Below are 14,152 nucleotides of genomic sequence, written 5' to 3'. Positions count from 1 at the left end.
CAATTAATTTCTCGATCATTGTATTCACTGAACAGAACCTTTATACAAGGTCACAGCTTTCATCCCTGATTGCTCTCACGGATGCGTTTATATTCGCGTTGTATTTCCGTTTGGCTATTTCCGCTTCGTACGAGATTATAGTTCATATGGGAAAAAGAGTTTCATCGTGTTCTTATAAATTTGATTGCACAGATATTCCTCTTCTTCGTCCCTGATTCGCGCCAGGACTTCCAATATCTGACTGTAAGCGAAAATCATAGAAACCCATATTCACAAAATATATAGATGTAGTTTTTAAGTACAAATATAGTTAATATCGCCATAAAAATTGTAAACATTAGTTAAAAACATCAATTTACGATTAGGAAAGGAAAGAATGTTAATCTGTTCTCTTTCTTTTTTTTTTTTCAAAGAACTTGATACATATAAATATAATAAATTAGAATCTACAATATGCTGTTTGCTTTTTGTTTCTTTGTCTTTATCTTTTTAACCTTAAACTTTATGTCTTAAACTAGAAAAAGATAACGAATAGGAAATAGCAGAAAGCATATTGTAAATCAGGCTTTATTTTAACTTACTACATCAGTATAGATCAGTTCAGAAGGTTCTTTGAGAAAGAACAAACCTGGTGTTCGAGATCATTTCTCAATTGTTGGATAATAGCCACATATACTTACACTATCGTACACGGCTCGTTCCGTCCTTTAACCATCCGGTCTGCTTGCCATTTCTCCCTTTTCATAGATGGAAAGTGCGTTATAACGTCTTTCGCAGACACGTGTGATGGCCGGATTTCGCACCACGGACAATCAGTCTCTATCATCAGTCTGTCCGAGGGGATGGTGGTGACTGCGAAGAGATTCTCCTCAGTCTTCAGAGAACTGAAACACGAGATAAAACATCTTATCGAGATTAGGTCTTTTTGTGATTTTTGATAGAGCTTGTATGTGTTGTGATGATCATACCATCCGTTAATTCCAATGTACAAGCCTAATTGCAGTATAGAATTAGCATCCTCTGGATTACCGTCAAACGAATGCACGACACCTGCCGTTAGTTTATCTTTATGTTTCCGCAAGATTCGCACGAAATCGTCGCTGGCATTACGACAGTGAAGGAACATCGGTAATTTTAGGGTGGAACATAGAGACAACTGCATTTCAAAGTACTTCTTCTGGATGTCTTTAGGACAAAACTGCAATCTGTCGTAATCTAGACCTATCTCGCCGATTGCGACAATTTTGTCTTTGTTGTTTAGTGCCAGATCTGACAGTGACTTGAGATATTCCTCTGGATCATCGCATCCCTCTAGCTCCTGGCAGCGGGTCGGATGGCACCCAACTGTTGAGTATAACCTTTCTGAAAGTTTTTGATCAACAATAATCAATTTATTATTCAGAAAAGAAGATGCACATAAGATTGCAAGATTTATGGTACATATGAAACATCAATATATAAAAACAAAGTTATTTTATATTACAAATTGAAAAATTTCCATATGTGGAAAGTATAATTAAATATAATGGACTATTAAATATAAACAAAAATAAATATAATCTCTCACATATATATTCCAGGATATATTTTTAAGACTTGCCATCAGTTCTCGCTATTTCAAGAGCCTTCTTGCTGTCTTCAATGTTACCAGCGGTAATAATAATCTTTGACACATTGTTGTTCCAACTTCGCTCCAATACTTTATCTAAATCAGGCTGATGTTTTTGTAACCCATGATAGATTCCTTGGTACACAGGATCTGTTAAATTGGCACCAATATCTGTAACATTTGAAGTAAAAGATCTATATTTTTCAAGACCATTTTAGACAAATTACACAGATATTTCTGCTACAAATTTCGCCTAACGATAAAATATCGTTAGAGCATCGTTCTAATCACAGCGAAAGAACGTCTAATTATTTGTAGTTTCATAAAATACTTGAAATGTACCGAAAATTCAACAAGCTGCTCATCGAAAAATGTTGAAAAAACGTGCATGCTTGCTACATCCATCACCGACGAGATCTACAAGGAATTTAATGTTCTTTCTTTTTGTTCCAGGACATGCAAGAACGCAAAATCTGCAGAGCTATCGATCAGAAGCGATTTTAGCAACTCTTAATCGTGTAACCTCTCGCGCACGCAAGAGTATACGCGACGAGGTTACAACAACGTCGAAGTCAGGTACATAGATAACACGTCATGTTTACCTATGAATTTCCGTAAATTGGTCATTCTAGCTCCAAGCATGAAACGCTCCTATACAAGTTATGGGCAAATACTGACCCAAGAAAGAACAAAAGGAGTGACAGGAGAGGTTAGGCAGATGTTCTTAGTTTGACCGGCTCGATAGATTGACACATGGGTGAGAACTGGCGTCCCGTTTTCATGTGCCAAAGTAATCGCCTCAACGCGATTCTTAGCGTTATAATATCATCGATCCAATTCCCGTGCCTTGATTGAATTCTATGCAATAAAAGATTTATTTCCGGTTATTAAACGAGTTGCGTTATACCATGCGCTAGTTCTTTTTTTTTTTTTTTCGAAAATAACTGTATATTTATTTATCTCTATTTAAATTATGAAAACGTATAATCTTATTTTTTCTTCATTATTATCGCGACACTGTAATTGTAATTTTGTAATTATAATATACGGAACCATGTATAATTGTATTAGATATGTGATGATGTAACATTTATCTTAAATTTATATTTAATAGTTACAGGTGTCAACACACACTATATCACATAACTTCTTATAACTTAATTTACTTTCAAATTAGGACCTGAGATGCAATATTGTTGCGAAAATGTCCAAATATTTATTACAAAATAATACATATATATTCTACTGTCTTACTAACAAATGTTTTACTCAACTCAGATTGTTAGAAAGTAATTATAGCACATAAAGGTGTTTATTTTTTTTTCTACATATTTATTATAAATCTTAACTTATGATACAGATAAGTTTCCTCATGGTGCAACGCGCATTAAATGCATAGTATGCCTTGTTTAACTTGTCCACTCATATTCGTGAGTGAAATTAACATTGCTGTGAAACACGACAACTGGATGTTGCTATATCACAAATGCACCGTGGGAGGTACCCCTCTTTTTTTTCTCTATTCTATCGAGTCTCCTCTGACTCGCAAGAATGCGATTATTGCAACGACTTCACGATCGCGTTGATCTTCTCAGCGCATTCCTCCTTCTTCTTTCCGATCGCCGACTCCGCCTCGACAAACTGTTGCCGACTGATCTTGCCCGGTACTAGTTTATCCACGTACAACGCCTGTTGCTGATTGTAGAGCTCTTTCAATGACCGGTCACACCTTTGCAGTTCCTGTACACGCTCATATACATCACCGGATTCACCCTTTAACTTCTGCGAAATCTCATTGAGTGCGCTGGTAGCAGCCTTGTATTCTTGGTTGATGACCTTCACTGCGGCGAGAAACGCATTGGTATCCTTATTGGCCTTCAAGCATACCAGCTGATCGTCCAGTTCGTTGTACGAGTTGATCCGGCGATCCTGCGCAGCCAATATCTTCTCACACTGGCCGGCAATCCGCAGTTTGCTCTCCGATGCTTCGTCCTTATCAATGGAGAAATCCCACCTAACATATGTAATTACTAATAGGAACAATAAGTATAGCGCTAATGCAACCAACAATGGTTCCTGCAACATCAGCAAACGTGGGAATGTATACTTGAATCTGAAGCTCTGGATATGATTCTCCACCAAATTCTTCTTGGTCACAGACACCACAGGACGACCAGTGACATCTAGATACGTGTAATGCAAGGAATCCGGCAGGCGAGTCGCCGGATACGGCAATTCCAGCTGCATGTTCCGCGCTCCTTCTGGCAGGATAATCTTCAGCACCATTTCGTCCACGACCATGTCGTCGAAGATGTGATCCAACAGTCTCATCTCCAGAGTGTACTCATCACCAGAGTGGAATAAGTACTCATAACTGGGCACATTGTAGCCAATCGTATAGCGAGTCTTCCAGCCGCCGAATAATGGGAATCTAGGCCTCAGGTTCAGCTCCACCGAGTCCTTCTTGATGCGGGTATGCGATGTGGAGATGTTGCCGATCTCGTCCCGATAATAGATGTCAGAAGCTGCCGCTGGCAAAATAGTGTCGAAACTCTGGATACTAGCCTGGCCAGACTTTGATTCTCGTGCATATTCATAACGCGAAAAGGATCCCTTCAACAAGGCCCCAGTATGTAGAAGATCAATGTGCTCCTCGACAGCGATGTTACCCCAGTGAGAAATCTCAATGGTCCTCTCAAGCCTAGTTACAGTGAGGAACTTGTTGTTATTTTCAAAGTGCACCGTCAGCTCCTCGTGAACATACGGCGGCTGCTTCTCAAACGGACCGTAGACTATCCCCGAGCCAGTCTGTGAGACTGGTTTGATCTTGGTGTAGCTCTCAATGTTGCGCGATGGCAGTCCTACAAAGGTGGTTTGCTTGGCGACCGCGTACGGCAGATAAGCATATACATTGCCAGTATACTTAACCAGTTGCTTCTCCTGCTGAGCAATCTGCTTAGGATGTGGCACCAACTCATGCGTAAGGATCATCTCTACTTCAATAGTGAGCGTGCGACGAGGCGCCAAGTGATTGGCAAGATCGATCGAGAAGAAGGCTTTATCACGGTGCGCCTCCACCTTGGTCTCCGTCACCTTGAGCTGCAGCTTACCAGGTTCCACACGAGCCGTTATGTAGCTCAGGGACTTTCTCTGCACGCCGTCCAAGCAGAAGAGGAAGCTCTGCGTGGCGCGGTCCTTGCTGTTGTTGTCCAGCACCACGCGATTCGTAATCTTCGTCAGCTGTGACTGTAGGTCAATATGCCGCTCGACATTCCTCACCACCAGGTCCGGATCCACGAGGTTCCCATCGACGGCGGTGTGAACATGCGAACATACGCAAAGCAAGAAGATGCTTATCAGCGCGCTCGCACGCAACCGAGACATCTTCGGCATTCCTGCGGTTACTCCTGATCAGGATACTGACAACAGTATGTTCTTTGTCGCTACCGGCTTGCAAGGTACGTTGACAACGGACAATCTACGGCAAAGAGAAATATGTATATATATATATGGCGCCCGCCGGCATATCGATACAGACGTGGCCGGCAAAATGGTGCCTATCGCATTGCCACGAATTTCACTAAGCATTTACAACGTCGATAATAATCTCGTGAAACGATAATGGCTGCGTTCTGATATTCGCTGCCAGTGCTAAACATTTATAGTTTATGTGACAAAAATTATGTATTTTCAATATTGGCAGTGAATATTGGAACACGGCCAATGTTGAGTTTGTCCAAATTTTGATCAAGTTCTCCCTAGACGTCGTAATCTCTAAATTTTAGATTCGACACGCAATGAATGTGGCAAGACATCAACTTTCCCGTCAAAACCGCAACGTTGACTCAAAGATTGATTCGATGTCGATGAGAGTTGAATTAACGTTGATTCATCGACTATTTCAACGTCAAGTCAACGTCGAATCAACATTATAGTTCCGACTTGGTTTTTGCTGTGACATGACAAATGGATTCAACAAATGAAAATAACAGGTTATTCACGGTTTATTCGAGTAAACTTAGGTCCATTAGGTCGAACATGAATACCTGGTGATACCTGATATCTGCAGTCATATTAGGGTCTTACGGGTCCTCGTCCTTTTTGACCTGCTATTCAATGCTTATTGTGGGTTTTCAACATCTTGAATGTTTTCAAGTTTGCGACAAATCCAAGGGATAGCACGTTTGAATATGTGGCTTCATTCAACAAAAGAATGATTCATACTTCTTGGGCCCATAAAGGATTTAACAGTACGCTTTAGCCACAGTGACAATTACTAAGCAATCGAGCGGTTTGCTTTGCTAAACACAAACGATAGAAAGCAAGCAGTAATCCATACCTGTCGTACGCGTGAAAAAGAAATTTACTTCGCTTTTTCAGAATTGCCTTCAGGCTGTTTAATGGTTCAAAATATTCACGAACACTTTGAATGTTTGACATGGGGGACGGCTATTGCTATTATTTCTACTGTAATCGGATATTTTAAGCTTTGGAAGGGAAGACCTTTTCACGTAAAAAGGCTTCTTTTTGCGCGTTTTCACTTCTATGAATATAGGTTAACGATGTTTTCACTAACAATGCATTATACCGTTTATTGCGACAGTTTTGTGAATCCATTTGTGTCCGTTTATTCCTTTTGTAATGATTCATATACATTAATTTGGCTAATACGCGTATTAGCCAAATTAATAATTGCTGCGAGATTGAACTTGTATCATTTTCAAAATATGCGCTCACATATGTGTGATGCATAGTTTGTTCTTCTACTTGAAGCAGTGCTGCGCTAGAACTTTTCGTTCCTTTTCGCTTCAACGTTCTTTTGTGTACTTGTTGCACTTTGATGGTAAAAAGTGCACTCTAATTCAGTCAAAAAGTACAGATCCGATGAGTGACCAACGAAACGATTCCACGGCAAGAATAAGTTGCGCTAATGGAAAATACAAGATATAACATATTCTCTTTAGAATATTAACGCATCTTATACTACGTAATGTTAATGAATCTCCACATTTGCAGGGACGTTCGTGTACGCGTTAGTACTAGACCACTATGTCATTACGGAAATAAGATGAATCTGAAGATTTTATCGATGCAGTCAAGATTTGATGAATTTAGGAAACTATCCCTTTCTTCTTCCGTTATCAGGAGAATAAGGTAGTCAAATTACTTTCTATATTTAGTCACGAGAGACGATTAATGTCGACTCATAGCGCGTATTAGAATGAAATATATATTCATTAATATTATACAAATGATGATATATTCGTAATCCATATAGGAAATTTAATGAATCCTCGGGATGTTCATAGTCGTTGCTGTAACGGGATCGATGGGGCATTAAAGTGCTCTATTTCAACAAACGACGGAAACATCGGATTCGCTATTTTCGTTCATTGAATGGTAAAATTCATATCCGTTTAAACGGAGGAATGATACAAAACGATACAAAAGCATCGGCGGTTCATTGATTTACAAAGAAATGTTTCGTCTAACAGCATTCGAACGTAAAATATTTTTCATTGCAGAAGTGGAATAATACGAATGCTTACGAATGTGCGATCGTCTATCAAGAATCATCTCCCGCAGCATCCTTTCTTTGAAAACAGCGGCTTATGATATCTGAGTCCAAAATAGCGATCGATGAGTTGTCCTCCAATCCCGATTAATCGAGCCCGAAGTTGCACTCGCGAATTGGTCGCGAACGAATTGGTCACGATCGTCGCCAACGTATGAGCCAATGGACGAAGTTCGCATATCTCAGGCGCAAGTCTCCATTCGACGAGTATACCGGAAGTAGAGAGGTGGCGTTATAGTTTGTGGCGGCTGGTAAATCTGCCTTTTCATAGTCAATGCTCGTTTGTACCGTCCGATCCCGAGTGTCGGTCCGAGTTTTTCCACGGAAAACACTACTTCCCGCGATCGCATCGTCACCGTACGTGTAGTCAGCTTGCGCACCGTTGCCTAAATTAGTAGCAGTCCTGCACAGTACATCAGGTAAGAAATCAGCAAGTTCTTCCGCGGGTTCTACGACACGGCACGCGGTACGAGTCGGCTGCGCCGCCGCCGGAGAGAGAGCGGCGGTTTTCCGCTCTCACTCACGGGAGCCGTACTGGGTTCTGGCACGTGGTCCTTTTTCGCCTTTGCGTTCTGCACGGATCCCTCCGTGGCGACACACGCCGTTGTTCGGACATTGTGGCGAGCCACAACGGAAAATCGAGAAAGCACGCCGCCACGGCCACCGCGATGGGACGTACGACCCCGGCGGACGGGCGGCCGCAAGGGCGCGCGCGGTCGTGGCGTCCCGGCTGCAGCTGTATATCGTTGATCGCCATCGGGCGATCTCTCCTCCGTGCCCGGCACAAAAAAAAGCGCAGCGCGCGCGCGGCGTCAGTCTTGGATGCCATCTTCGCGCCGCGCAGCGTACGTACATTTCGTGCGTGTATGTACGTACGTGCGTCGTATATAGCCTATATACATACATTCGCGCACTCATACACAAAATCGGCGCAAAGTGGGGGCGAGCACGGAGAAAGAGAAAGAAAGAGCGAGGGAGAGGAAGAGAACGACCGTGTGAGCGAGCGAGCGGATCGAGCAGCCACGTTGGTGGTACGGCGCCGTGGAATCGGACGGAGTATCGTCGAACGAACGAACGCACGTACGCACGCACGCGTCACGGTAAAATCCGCCGGAAATTCGCATCACCATCGTCATCGTCAGTGGCGGTAATAGAATACGGCGCGACATCGCGTCGCGTCTCGTCCGGTCGTCTCTCACGTACGTCGTCGATGCCGTCGATGTTCTCTCTCTCTCTCTCTCTTTCTCTCTCTCCTCTCTCTTCTCTCTCGTGCACGCGCTCTCGCCCGCTGTCGACTCTCTTTTTCGCCGTCTTGGCGCGCACCGGACGCATCTGCAACGTAGAAACACGTGCACGCCTCGTTACCACGGCTATACGTGACAATGCTACCGTGCGTGATCACGAACAAAGTCGTGTCCTTTGCGACGGAAAAGAGAGGGAGACGGAGATGCCATTTTATTAATGCACCGCATTCGCGCCGCTTCGATCGCGCGGATCCGGCCGGCGCGGCGGAGCGCCACAGCCGCGACATGTCCGCACCTTCGCCACTTTGTTCCGACGGAAGTTTCCTGCGGCCGCGAGAGAGAGAGAGAGAGAGAGAGAGAAAGAGAGAGAGCACATTCTTGGATCTCTCGCCGATAAAATGCACGTTCACCTGCCTCTCTCCTCCCACCGACGTGCCGTGTCGCCCGCGTAGCCCGCGTTCAAGAGACATCTGTGTGCAGGACGCGCGTGCGTTGATACGTGAGCTCCGCCGCCGCCGTCGTTGTCGTCGTCGTCGTCTCGTCGGGTGCTTTGGCCTCAGACCACTCGCAAAATCAGCTCGCGACCTTTTGTTTTACAGCCGACGGTGGTTATATAATTATATTTTCGACGTTATCGATACATCGATTCCGATAGTGGCGTGCGTAGAAGTAGAGCCGAGAGGAGGACCCGTCGTAGCTGCTCGAGAGCTTGAGTGACAGATAAGCTGGTGTGAGCTCGCGCTCGGAACTTTGTTCCGTGTGAATGACACGAAAACTTACGGGTCTGCTTGAAAAGTCGGAGCATAATTGTCGAGTATGGGTTGTAGCATATGTTGCGATAAGTAGAGACAAAGACTGGCTCGTCAAGCTGAGTCTGATATAAGGGAGCGACATGACACTTGACGATATTTGAGCAAACACGTTATATTATTAGGAGAAAGATCTCACCATGGTTTATTGAAAGCAAATACTACTGTTGGCAGATAGTGTTGTCAGAGAGAAAGAGGGAGGGAGAAAGAGAGCTCTTGCTCAAGCTGTGTTCGAGAGTTCAATGGTTTCTAATAGAATAACATAATAATATATACATGTGTACAATTGCAGATTCGATTAAAATGAGTTCAAGTGCATGTTACAAATGTAACCGCATGGGCCACTTTGCACGGGAATGCCCACAAGGAGGTGGAGGTGGAGGTAGAGGAGACCGCGGCCGTGACAGGGATGGTTTCGGCCGTGGACGAGAGAAATGCTTCAAGTGCAACCAATTTGGACACTTTGCGCGCGAGTGCAAAGAGGATCAAGATCTTTGCTACCGCTGCAATGGTGTCGGACACATTGCGAAAGACTGTCAGCAGGTCAGTGTCCGTGTCTGCTTCTCATCTTCCTTTCCTTCTTGGTTTTTTCTTTTTTTCTTTTTTCTTTTTCTCCTTTCGGTACTTTCGTCCTCATTGTCAGGATCGAGAAGGAGTTCGCGCATGGCGCAGCAGCGATAATTTTCAGCCAAGTCGCACGACCAATATTCTTTCTCAATAGGGGCCGGAGTTGAGTTGTTACAATTGCAACAAGACTGGTCACATGGCGCGTAGCTGCCCGGAGGGCGGCAACGATTCCGGTCGCTTTGCCATGCAAAGCTGCTACAACTGCAACAAGACGGGTCATATCGCTCGCAACTGCACCGAGGCTGGTGGCAAGACTTGCTACATTTGCGGCAAGACCGGTCACATAAGCCGTGAGTGCGACCAGGACGACAGGAAGTAGGAGATAACTGAAATCCGTGCCGCTCGCTTAACGATAACGATAAGCTGTTTACCGTCACGCTCATTGCTACCGAGAATTACAACTAGGTAGGGATGTGCAGACCTATGTCTCGTTGACGCGTATAATGTGCGGATGACATGTGCCGTCGTCGTCGTCGTCGTCGTCGTCTTCTTTCAGCCGCTGTCGTCTCTCTTCAGCCACTATGAACGTCGACGTCGCCGTCGGCACTCATCCTCGTCGTCGTCGTAGTCGTTCGGATTTCCATCTCTCCATGCTCCAAACTCCCGGAGGCCATCCAAGCCCTCCTCCCCCTTATCCCCAATCTCCTTACCTTCTCTACCCACCGTTGTTCTCTTCGCAAGGGTTTTTCTTTTTTCTTAATGATGTCTTTAAGTTTTTATTGCTGTTACACTGACACACACACACACACAAACACATATATACACACATACACGCGTACTGTGCGCGTGTTACACACATTTGACATATGATTATTACTCCTCTTCTACTACATACGTGTGCGTGAACGCAGGGTAATACGTCCGACGTTTTTACCACGTTACACGTTCATGGTATACACAATGGTATACAGACACATACAATCACACGCATTATTATACATACACGTATGTAATAATATTATAAACATTCGATTGAATTAGAGTAGAGACATGAGTCCTCTGTCCCCTGACTTTCGAACTGTCTCGTACGCGCATTGTTTTCCGATGCAAGATGTATGGATACTCGGGAAGCTCACACGTGGTCTCGCGAGGTGTCGGCGCATATTTGCGCGGTGTAAGCCGCGTCACTTCCTTCGTACACGCGCTCCCTCGGCGACTCTCGCATTTGTACAATGAACAAGTTTTAAATTTTGAATAACTGAGTAGATTGACAACATGACAAAAGGATACCAAAAAAAAATGGGATAGGCTGCTGCTAGTTAGCGCCCGTTGAGAGAGGGACGTCTCGCTATTGACACTGGCACAGTGTGACTCACGTCGCATCACTTTTCGCATCCACGCATCTTGTATTCTCCGGTCCTCCCTCTCGAACTCTCTAGCCGACACTCACAAAGAAAAAAAGAAGTAATTCGAAAGCGAAAGCGGGAATGGAAAGAGAAAGCGAGAACACATGCCGGCCCTGAATGCATAAAAATAAGATTTAGTAACGCTAATTTTTAATGTGTAAGGATGTAATGAGGATCTTGCCGAGCTGTTACTACGTCATTTTTCTTTCAGTTTCTTATATTTCCATTTACTTTTATCATTTTACTTACACCAGACTCGTTCAATTCCGTCGTACGCGGACGGACGAACGGACGTACGGACAAGAAAGCGAAACATAGTTGTAGGATTGTCAGTGTTTACGGGTTTATATACAGTTGTACTGGGTCGTGTCCCCTGACTTCGACGAAGTAGGGCGAGGAAGAGAAAGAGAGAAATAGATACACGCGCTTTCTCTAAACACTAAACGGAAAGGAAGCATCGAGATTTATAACCAGTATAAGTACGTTTGAAAAGAACGATTATTACATCGATATGTATGTATATATACATATAAACACCGTGGTCTGTACAAGAGTTGGCACATTTTGTACGTACAATCATATAATTGTTAATAACGCGACTATAGTTCATATAGTTCATACCGTCGCCCGACTGTTGACGGACTTGAGATGAGAGGAGCCCACACTGGATTGTACCAACCTTACTATATCCTTACATGTTGCTGAAAATACTTCGTTACTAGGTATATGTATATATATATGCGCATATGTGTATACATATATTTATGCATATGTGCTGGAGCTGTATTTTGTACTGTAAAAAGCTAGCTATACTCTGGTCGTTGCTGGTGGCTAATTCCGATGTTATTCTATATTGTACACGCGAGATTATATTTTTCATTCATGTGTAGATACTACATGCTGGTGAGTCAGACTTTTTTATTTTTTTTTTTTTTTTTTAATATTACTATTTCTTGCTCGTGTAACTTATATGTTGTAAGAGCAAAATTTGTAGATACGGCAAAAGAGACAATGAACGAAGGAAGAAAAATACTGACAAAAAAATTGATGATTGATGGAGAAATGACATGGCAAACTACAAATTTGTCTATTCCCTGCCAAGGCAGGGACGACCATTTATGTTTGACGCGAGTACAAAGCGAAATTTTTCCTAAAAGAGAACATCAAGAGGTGTAAGAGAAACGCGAGCGCGTGTATAGCCACGCGATGAAATCACGTTGGCCAGGCCGCGACTCAAGTTCGATCGCAGCGTGCAGTGTTCATAAAAATTAAAAGAAAAAAAAGATTCAACGCGAGCAACGTAATTAGGGTAAGAGAAGCGTTTTTAGAATTCTGACTACTTTCAAAATATACCGGACCATACTCACGCTAACACAACGCGACACATTACAGTATCCTCGACATCTTCGCAAATAAACGGCGAGTCTTTGTTTAGTCCGAAAGATGAACACGTGGACGGATTGTGCGTGCGCGTGCGAATCACCTCGATGATTCTGAAGAAGATTATGAGGAAGAAGTATAAGAACTCGCGAAGAATCCTCGCACGATTCGTCCGCGTGCGAGCTCAAAGGTGGTTTTACCAGCAGCGACAATTGTGTATTTAACGTTCAGAAGCCAGGCGTGCCTGACTATCTCGGTGGAAGGAAGACCCGGGTCGACGCGGCCCGTGGTGTAATTTCGCGGTAACCCAGGTGTCCTGCAAAAGTAACAATTTTATACACTTAATTACACACTCTGTTCGAGACTTAATGCCGGATCTCATTGCGTAGTTTCGGTGTGCTAGTACTCACGACGAGACTTGGAGAGGATCAAATAAATTGTACTTCGCGCTATATCGGACTGCGACGTTTCTCTGGTGCTACCAGTGCGTGGACTTGTGTGTCTTTGTGCATCAAATTCAGCAGAAATCGAGTGTCTGCAAGACATACATGAAAGATTAGGACGTCTTTCGGACCAGCATGTACCACGTTCAATCATCTAGATATTTTTTATCGCGAATAGAAATTAATCTAAGTCTTCGTGTAATTAAAATTCGCTGCTTTTCGCTGGAATCGAAGAAAGTTAGAGAAAAATAAGTTTGTATCATAATTTTGTAATCCCGTACGATAGGCGTCCTAATTTCTTCTCGGACTTCTCTTCTCGAGATCTTCGATCTTTCCGGAGGATACATTTCATATTGAGGATATGCTGTAAAGTACTTGACCCTTTATTTCTAAGTCTTAGCATTAGGAGAGACAATTTGTAGATTAAATTGAGATTGAAGATACATTTTTCGAATGCTACCTTCTCAGACGTTTTTTCGTGTTGTCTGGCTGGGAACGTTTGTTAGTGAAAACGTTTGTCGAAGGGTGTGAACGTCGTGTCATTTCTGTGTAAATGCATGATGTATATTTACTGAACGATATATAATAAGCCTGATTATATCACAGGCGCATGATCGTTTGCCTTTCGCGATCACAGTCCGGTTACACCGGCAGCACCAGAGATTCAAAAAAAAAAACGAGCATAAATAATTATATGAAAAATATGAAAAAGGAGTGCGATTAGGGCACCTGCGCTTTTGTCTCTGCTACAAGACTTACGTACGAATATTGTAAAGAATACGACTGTTACACAGTGTATGAATTTAATTCGACCGGCGGCGCACGCCGGGTCCACGACTCGACTTATATATTAAACTAATCTATTAATACTTAAAAAAACAAACGAGAGAGAGTGAGAGAGAGCGAGAAAGAAAGAAGGAAGAAGACAAGGAGGATGAAGAGGAAGAAGTGAAAAGGAAAAAAAAACAAATGAGCTACAAACTAATAAAAGGATTGTGAAGTATTCGAAGTTATGTTTTTAAACTGAATTTTTGAAATAGAATGTGTATGGAGAGGCAAACGAGTTTTCTTTTCGTTCCCTTGATGGATACTGCGATGCGGATGTCCTCGTCGTTCAAG

At 43.2% G+C, this 14,152-nt stretch overlaps 3 protein-coding genes across 8 annotated transcripts; 1 reads left to right on the top strand and 2 right to left on the bottom strand.

Moving 5' to 3' along the window:
* Window positions 1-17: 17 nt before the first annotated feature.
* On the bottom strand, window positions 18-2,532 carry LOC105188051 (putative deoxyribonuclease TATDN1). The gene is made up of 5 exons (XM_011149286.3): window positions 2,212-2,532; window positions 1,601-1,780; window positions 969-1,362; window positions 681-884; window positions 18-241 (listed from the first exon to the last, which is right to left on the bottom strand). Exons 1-5 carry the CDS (start codon window positions 2,249-2,251, stop codon window positions 136-138), a joined length of 924 nt encoding a protein of 307 aa, XP_011147588.1. The 5' UTR covers window positions 2,252-2,532; the 3' UTR covers window positions 18-135.
* Window positions 2,533-2,934: 402 nt separating this feature from the next.
* Window positions 2,935-7,284, bottom strand: LOC105188052 (ribophorin I). 4 transcript variants are annotated; one of them, XM_025299161.1, is made up of 2 exons: window positions 7,159-7,284; window positions 2,935-5,087 (listed from the first exon to the last, which is right to left on the bottom strand). In XM_025299161.1, the coding sequence occupies exon 2, from the start codon at window positions 5,000-5,002 to the stop codon at window positions 3,167-3,169; it is 1,836 nt and encodes a 611-aa protein (XP_025154946.1). In that variant the 5' UTR covers window positions 5,003-5,087; window positions 7,159-7,284; the 3' UTR covers window positions 2,935-3,166. The 4 variants fall into 4 exon arrangements, with proteins under 4 accessions (XP_025154946.1, XP_025154947.1, XP_011147590.1 ...); XM_025299162.1 differs by lacking the exon at window positions 7,159-7,284 and adding an exon at window positions 5,666-5,684; XM_011149288.3 differs by lacking the exon at window positions 7,159-7,284 and adding an exon at window positions 5,656-5,674.
* A 146-nt stretch (window positions 7,285-7,430) lies between these two features.
* CNBP (CCHC-type zinc finger nucleic acid binding protein) lies at window positions 7,431-14,093 on the top strand. 3 transcript variants are annotated; one of them, XM_011149290.3, is made up of 3 exons: window positions 7,431-7,603; window positions 9,530-9,780; window positions 9,959-14,093. In XM_011149290.3, the coding sequence occupies exons 2-3, from the start codon at window positions 9,541-9,543 to the stop codon at window positions 10,181-10,183; spliced, it is 465 nt and encodes a 154-aa protein (XP_011147592.1). In that variant the 5' UTR covers window positions 7,431-7,603; window positions 9,530-9,540; the 3' UTR covers window positions 10,184-14,093. The 3 variants fall into 3 exon arrangements, with proteins under 3 accessions (XP_011147592.1, XP_011147594.1, XP_011147593.1); XM_011149292.3 differs by lacking the exon at window positions 7,431-7,603 and adding an exon at window positions 8,175-8,383; XM_011149291.3 differs by lacking the exon at window positions 7,431-7,603 and adding an exon at window positions 8,806-9,156.
* Window positions 14,094-14,152: the final 59 nt, after the last annotated feature.

This window comes from Harpegnathos saltator, unplaced genomic scaffold (assembly GCF_003227715.2).
Source record: "Harpegnathos saltator strain DR-91 unplaced genomic scaffold, Hsal_v8.6 scaffold103, whole genome shotgun sequence".
Taxonomy (NCBI): Eukaryota; Metazoa; Arthropoda; class Insecta; order Hymenoptera; family Formicidae; genus Harpegnathos; species Harpegnathos saltator.
Note: the sequence above shows the minus strand (reverse complement) of the source record. Positions and strands in the feature narration are given on the sequence as shown.